The sequence below is a fragment of the Ciconia boyciana genome, chromosome 3 (genome assembly GCF_034638445.1).
Source record: "Ciconia boyciana chromosome 3, ASM3463844v1, whole genome shotgun sequence".
Lineage (NCBI taxonomy): Eukaryota > Metazoa > Chordata > Aves > Ciconiiformes > Ciconiidae > Ciconia > Ciconia boyciana.
Window position 1 is genome coordinate 17184742 of NC_132936.1, and position 7589 is coordinate 17192330.

At 46.6% G+C, this 7589-nt stretch overlaps 1 protein-coding gene across 1 annotated transcript; it reads right to left on the minus strand.

Moving 5' to 3' along the window:
- Positions 1-364: 364 nt before the first annotated feature.
- On the minus strand, positions 365-6598 carry RRM2 (ribonucleotide reductase regulatory subunit M2). The gene is made up of 10 exons (XM_072858623.1): positions 6448-6598; positions 6294-6371; positions 5846-5980; positions 5527-5643; positions 4874-5007; positions 3664-3758; positions 2526-2659; positions 1962-2066; positions 1715-1828; positions 365-1325 (listed from the first exon to the last, which is right to left on the minus strand). Exons 1-10 carry the CDS (start codon positions 6538-6540, stop codon positions 1173-1175), a joined length of 1158 nt encoding a protein of 385 aa, XP_072714724.1. The 5' UTR covers positions 6541-6598; the 3' UTR covers positions 365-1172.
- Between the last annotated feature and the right edge of the window lie 991 nt (positions 6599-7589).

A 7589-nucleotide genomic window follows, 5' to 3' on the forward strand; every position in this document is an offset into this window, starting at 1 on the left:
TACCAAAGTTATATTAAACATACTCATTCCTGTTGCTCCATGTTTAGTGCGGAGTAACAATGTTGTAGGAGAGACCTTGTTTTCACTATACTGCTATATATCTAAACCAAAACTTAACTGCATGATGCAGAAGCTAAGAATACTGCTCCAGCCTGAATTAGCTGAGTTTACCCTGAAACACCATCCATTTAGTGCAGTCGATCTGAAAGTCAGAGCTAAGCATAACTGTTTCAGTTGACATCTACCAACCACATGACTAAGCAGCTATTTCCTGCAGAACTTGCATTTCCTCAGAACGTCTGCAATTCAGAAGGAAATTAACACATAGCTTTTGCCCATTGGAGCACTGAAGCCAGTACAACACTGAATCCAACCAGCTCTTTATTACTATTATATGAAATACTGTTCCCAGGTATTAAAGAAAAAGCAATTAAGTCCAGAAGCCAGCTGCATGTTATTTTTCAGTACCCAGAATATCCAATTTATTAAGTTCTTCACCTTCCATACCAAGTTTCTTGTTCTTCGATAGATTTCAAAATCAATATAGTTTGATTTGTAGCACCATTTTTAAGTTACATACCCGGAAAGAAGCACAAGTCATGAAAGGTTAGGTTGCAAAAGTCTAAAGATTTAGACTTGCATTTTATCATTGTCGAGGATTACAAGACAGTTCTTTATTTTAACCATTAAAGTGCCAGGTTTATGTACAAACTATTAAAACAATAGTAAAAAAGGTAAACTTAAAACCTGCTAAGAAAGCAGGGAGGTCATGTAGTTGCCTCCAGAGTTTTCTGCAGAGCATTCAGCAAATTTAAGACTAGAATTTCTCAACTGCTCTTTTGTTTATGGGGAGAACAGCAGAAGCTAGTGGTCACTGCCCACAACTGCCCATCTTGCAGAAGGAAGGTGCCCGTATCTGTCACAAAATGGAGTTGCCTATGTTGTAAGAGATACATCTAAACATTCTATGGATTAACACCATTGGCAAAGTCTAATAAAAAGGGATTTTACTGCTGGAGCTACACTAGCCTCCTGAAAGTACCAATATCACCACACTTTTCAAGAGTGGGATTTTAGTACAGGAATCCAAGTCACACTGTGACTCAATATACTTAAGGTTTCCCTGTAAACAGGGGAGCATACACACTAACTCAAATGGTCTCAGTTCATATTTAAAATTCCGCATCCAGGGTGAAAGAGTTGTCTGTGGGCTTTGACATGACTCCCATCCTCTGATATTCACCTACACGCTTCTCAAAGAAATTGGTCTTGCCTTCCAGAGAGATGTTTTCCATGAAGTCAAAAGGATTCTCTGCTTTGTAGATCTGAAATGCAAAGGCAATTCTATAGTCACTACAGGTGCTCACATCTTGAAATCATGAGAGCATTAGAGATCAGCCAGAAGGAGTCTAATGACAACATCAGCAGGCTTACTCTATAGTGAACAAAAGGCTGCCCCAAGCCTTCTCTACTCTATTTGTTCCTTTTAGCTGCAGTAGATAGAAGCACAGCAACTCATATAGCTGTTTTTCCAAGGCATCCTTTTGCTTCTCCTTCTGTGGGTCTCCAAACAGGATCTAGCAGCAAGACTGCTAAATGGTTTTACAAGGTATACCAATATTGCTGCAGCCATTTTCAGTTTAGGATTTGGATTTCTGGAGGAAATTAAAATTATCTTTTTGCCCATGAAAGATTCAGTGTATTAGAGCCTTACCTTGTTAAATCCCAGTTCCAACATAAGCCGGTCTGCTACAAACTCTATGTACTGTTTCATTAAAGTGCAGTTCATGCCAATCAGCTTTACAGGCAGTGCCTCCGTCAAGAATTCCTGCAGATAATAGAAGCACTTTATGTACAAATTGGTATTCACTCTGTACCATCTAGGTTAATTTTATACCCAACAGCTCCCCAGCTTTCTTCTTAACTGTGATCAAGTTCTTAAACAAGGAACAGACAATTACCTGTTCTATGAGAACAGCATTCATGATGATTTCCTTTACTCTCTCCTCTGATGGTTTGTGTATCAAGTGCTTGAACATAAGGCAGGCAAAATCACAGTGCAAGCCCTGGAAAGAAGTTTCAGAAAATTATTTCGGGAACACTGATTTAAAAGAGCCACTCAAATCAGTAGCACAGAATAAACAGCCCAATATCTATAGCAGCATCTTTACACTTGCCACATTATTTAGTATTATCTATAGACAACTTTCTGCCTAACCTGAAGGACACAAGTGAGTTCAGCCAGTACCAGCTGCACTTGCTCCAAACAGCAAGGCATAGCACTTGCAAGCACTTGCTCCAAATGGCTGGTGAGAACCTTAAACTACTGAAGAGGAAGTAAAATGCTAAGTTAATTCATTCTGTGCTGCAAGATCCATGATGACACGTTTACACACTTTAGTGAGCTTTATAGACTGCCTGTTTCTAAACATACTCCTGTTTTAAGATATAGGCTCCAATTGAATATCATTACTTTGAGCTACTGTGGCACATTACCATCTTAACTGCTAGAATTTGATTCATACCTCATCTCTACTGATGAGTTCGTTAGAAAAAGTGAGTCCAGGCATTAATCCTCTTTTCTTCAGCCAAAAAATTGATGCAAAAGAGCCAGAAAAGAAGATTCCTTCCACTGCTGCAAAGGCTACTACGCGTTCTCCTGTTAAGAAAAGATCGATAGTAACATCACACAGAAAACTTTACAGGATTAATACCCAGAAGTGTGACAAGACCAGTGAACTGCATCCTCCAAGGAGAATGAAGAAGTTTCTGCTCAAGTGTGCCTGTCCTTAAAATTATTATAGCCTGTCCTTAAAATTATTATAGTAAAGGCTTCTGGTCATGAAGTAAAACTTTTAAACACAAAAGGAAGTGAAAACTAATTAGAGTAGTAAGTAAGCAGCAGAAGCCAAGGCTTCTTCCCCCCAGGTTAACTATCAATACCATCCCTTTTCAAAGATTGCACACTGAAAAAAACAGTCATTTTAACAGCTGATTTAAATCAGTATCTGCTCATCTTTAAGCAAGGAACTTTGGCCATGAAGAATGCTTTAATACTAGTGAAATAATGATCTGTACCACCTCATCTCACCTTTGAAGTGAGACATCAAGAATCAGTAAGGCAGAGGAGCTACAGCCTCCAGCTGCATGAGTCTGCTGGAGGTAGATGGCCAGTACAGTTCTGGACACGTGACAGCAATTTGATCATATAGCCAGGCATGTGAAGATTGCCATGTGAGCTACTGTTCAGGTGGTGAGACACTGGAACATGTTGCCCAGAGAAGCTGTGGATGCCCCATCCCTGCAAGTGTTCAAGGCCAGGTTGGACGGGGCTCTGAGCAACCTGATCTAGTGGAAGATGCCCTGCCCATGGCAGGAGGGTTGGAACTACATGAACTTTAAGGTCCCCTTCCAACCCAAACCATTCTATGATTCTATGATTATTCAAAATGCCAGCAATTTTACAAAGATTCATGTCAGTAGATCATTTGCAAGATGAAAATTATTTTTTGCCACCAGAATTGTACCAGTGTCTTATACCGGAGAGCATGTACTCTGCTGTGATAACAGTAATCCCTGTGAACTGTGAAGTCTGGAGAAATAGTAGTTCCTCCATCTTTTTTAGGAAAGGAATTTCACTTTGCTTCCAAAAGATGTACTCACCATATGTTGCTTTCTTGTCCCCAATCCAGCGCATGGCCCAGTCAGCCTTCTTTTTAACACATGGTAACGTTTCAATAGCATTAAAAAGAAATTCCCTGAGAAGGATAAAACTCATTAGAATTGGACATCAGCACAATTAGTACAATAAATATTCATAGCCATAGATGGTGTTGTTCACTTACAAGTGCTCTGCACCTTCACCCTGATAATTAAGTCTCCTTCCCCATTTTATTTTGTACCTATCTAGCTGTATTTGTGCCCATCAGCTGCCTTTTCATTAGCTTCCACCACATGAACACCAGTTCACATGAATTCCCATGACAAAATCAAGGGGAGTACTGTTTCATCAAGCATTGTACTTGAACAAGACTTTCAAAACTACCAACCAACCAGCCTCCACTTTCCTGCAGCAAGGCACCAAAGCTCTCATGTAAGCAATTCTTCCTTAAACACTTACTGGAATTAAGCATCTGAGAGTACGAATGACAGGGTCAGCTTTCTACGAAGCAGCAGCAATTAAATACCTCTAGACTGGAAATAGCACTGCAATACCACATGACATCTCTCTCAACAGGATGTTGGTCTGACAAGACAACACCAGAATAACCCAAAGTCTGGACTGCTCAAAGCCCTGCATTTAGTTTTAAGATACCATTCTTGAATTGACTCATCTTGTTATGACAATGTTACACTTTGGCTATAACTTTTTATCAAGACCACAAGCCACTTTTTGGCAAATGCGACATGCTTTTCCCACCCCTCAAGCAAAATAGTCAAGTGAGTAAGGGCAGCACATGCTATGTAGAAGTGCTAGCCATTAACTAAATGCACTGAGTTTTAGATATGACATTTTAATAAAAGTGGTATCATTCTCAGAGAAACTTTCCTACATAGCTTTCTACTAGGTGTGGGGGTCCTCCATATACACACTTACTGTAACTTAATATACCCCCTTATTTGACTGTTCCATCTTTTACATAGTTTCATTCCTTTATTTCAGTATTAAGTGGTTTCAGTTTCACTCTTAATCTAAGCAAGTTCTTGCTCATACACTTCAGAGGAGAAAGATATTCTGAAGTTGCTCTTAAGCAGCACAGGTATTTTATATAAATCTAGTTTAAATCCTAAAATTAGCCTTAAAGTCAGAGCGACTGATATGCATCACTTAAATCTCAAAGTTTCAAACCTTTCATCATCAAGCAATACAAACCTCTCTTTAGAATCTTTAATGTAGGTGTCAATAAGAAGACTGTACATTTCTGAATGTATATTTTCCATGGCAATCTGGAAGCCATAGAAACAACGAGCTTCTGTGATTTGTACTTCTTGACTGAACCGCTCCACCTAGAGGAAATAAGTGAGCGTTTGCAAAAGCATTTATAACCAAGTCGCGGGTTAGAGGCATTGATGCCATCTGTAACAGCTCTTGCTCAGCCCACAGAATTCCCTTCAGATTAATTCCAGACATGTGGATTATTAACAGCAATACAAAGAGCAGTAGCCTCTCACAGCTCCAAGTCACAAGTTGTTCTTTGGTCCCAAGGGAAATGGGAAAAATTCTTAGTTTTACTTAGCCCCCAATTAGGGGAAAAGAACACTGAGAGGGTAGAGGCAGAACAAGGGCTCTGAACCATCCAAGTGTTACTATAAGGCAACACTCAGTGCCCCACAGGGGAATGGGCTAACTTGTAGATTATAATTAGCAAACTGGGGTTGCTTTTAACATAAGACAGCATTACCTGTTGTAATGCTACGTGATCTAGCAAACAAGCTAGATCAGCCAGCAAGTGTCAAACGTGTAGTCATTTGCTAGCTTCACTTCACAAAGCAATGTTTCTGTCAGGCCTGTTTCTACACGCTTACCAAGTTTTCATTGACAATGCCATCGCTGGCAGCAAAAAAGGCGAGGACATGAGAAATGAAGTACTTCTCCTCAGGCTTCAGAGACTCCCAGTGCTGGATGTCTTTGGAAAGGTCCACCTAAAGCATTGCCAGAAAAAACGATGAAATAAATAAAGAGAGGGGGGCTCATACGAGGCCCGTACCAGAGCCTCGGGGCTGCCCTGCAGCACGGCCCGGGCTCCCGGGCACCACTCGAGCGCTGCGGGCAGGAGCCGCCGGCAGGGAGGGCCGTGCCCGGGCGGGCGCTGCCGGGGGAGCCGAGGCCCGCCCGCCCCCTCACCTCCTCCGCCGTCCAGAAGGAGGCCTCGGCCTTCTTGTACATCTGCCAGATGTCGTGGTACTGGATGGGGAAGATGACGAAGCGGCGGGGGTTGTCCCGCAGCAGCGGCTCCTCCTCCTCCGCGCCCCGCGGCACCTGGAGCGGCGGAGAGCGGCTCGGGCTCGGCTCGCCTCAGCGGCGGGGCCGCTCCGGGGGCAGCTGAGGCGACGCCGGGCTTTGGCGGGAAGCTGAGGGGGGGCAGCTGGCCGGGGGAGGGGAAGGGAGACCCCCGTGAGGGAGAGGGGCGCGGGGGCAGCACCCGGCGGGGACGAGCGGCCCCCACGCTCACCGCGGGGAGAAAGGAGAGACGCCCCCATGGGGGGAAGGGGGAGAACAGCGGAGCGGGGCTGCGCGAGCCGCCGGGGAAGGGAAGAAGGGTGGGCGCGGTGCCCGGGTGTTCCGCACTCACCGGCTTCCCGTCGCCCTCCTGGAAGATCTTGCGGGCCGCCTTGCTGGCCAGGACGCGGGCGCTGCTGAGCGCGGGGGGCTGCGGGGAGAGAGGGGCAGGGTGAGAGCGCTGCGGCGCTCCCGGGCGGGGAGCGGGAGGACGGGCGGGCGCTCACCGTGTTCTCCTTGTCGCTCAGCGCCAGGTTCTTCATGGGCGACAGGCGGGGCTGGTCGTGGCGGGCGGCGAGCGGGGCGCGGGCGGACAGCATGGCGGCGGCGGCGGCAGCGGCGAAACGAGCAGCACTGACTGGCGGGAGCAGGGAGCCCCGCGCCGCCCCTTTATATCCCCTTCGAACTTGGCGCCAGAACGCCCGGCTGACCACTCACAGCCCGCGCCGCGCCCGCCGCCTCCCGCCCTCGCGCTCCCATTGGCTGGCGCCCCGGCCGGGGCCCCGCCTCCCTTTGTGGCGACGGCGGCGGGAGGGAAAGCCCTGCCCTGCGCTTTGGCGCCGGTGGAGCGGGGGAAAAAGGCGGGAGAGCGCGGAGGCCCCGCCCCGCGCCGGGCCCCGCCCCGCCGGCCCCGCGCAGCGCGGGCGGGCGCGGCATTGCAGGCGGGGCGCAGCGGCGCGGCACAGCCCGGCCCCGGGGCGGGCGGCAGCAACCGGCGCAGCGTCGGTCGCTCGCGGCGTGCGCGGTGTCCGGTGAGGAGAGGTTTAGCTGCGGGTCCTGCGTGTTGTACCTGGTTTTTACATTGCGTGTATTACCCATAATACGTATTACACCTGGTTTTAAAAGATTCGGGATAAAAAAGGAAAGCAGAAAACTTGTTTCCAGATGTGGGAACGGCCATAATCTGGGTTTAAGGTAGAGATCTGGAAATGCCACGTTGCCCCCATCCCTGTCTTGCTCTCCCCCTCTCTTTTCTGGTCCCTCCTACCTACCGATTCATTCTCGCTTTCGACACTGGTTCCTGCATTTGGAGACAGAAATTGGCTTCCTGGAGAAACCGACCCCGTGTGCCACCTCATTCCACATGTTTTAAATAGATAGCACACGAAAGGGAGAACGCAGGTATGAAGAAGAAGAGGTGAATATTCACCTTCTTTTAAAAGTCAGCATTTATTTTATATTAATTAAATAGCCTTTATTTGAACAACATTGCTTCCCTCATCCAACTCCACAAAGGTTCTGCTCCTGTCAACCAAAGTGTTTTCCCTGAAGCAGTTTTAATGAAACCAGGAGCTTAATGAGACTTGGAGGCTCTTCTGCCGTGTGGGATGCCCAATGTCCTTGAATGACACTACATGGCCACTGTCAT

Coding starts and splice junctions, on each gene's coding strand:
- RRM2 (XM_072858623.1), bottom strand. CDS start 6,540: ATGCTGTCCGCCCGCGCCCCGCTCGCCGCCCGCCACGACCAGCCCCGC. Junction 5,644..5,845: donor CCTTCTGGACGGCGGAGGAG/GTGAGGGGGCGG, acceptor GCAATGCTTTAG/GTGGACCTTTCCAAAGACAT. Junction 3,759..4,873: donor ATTAAAGATTCTAAAGAGAG/GTTTGTATTGCT, acceptor TATCCTTCTCAG/GGAATTTCTTTTTAATGCTA.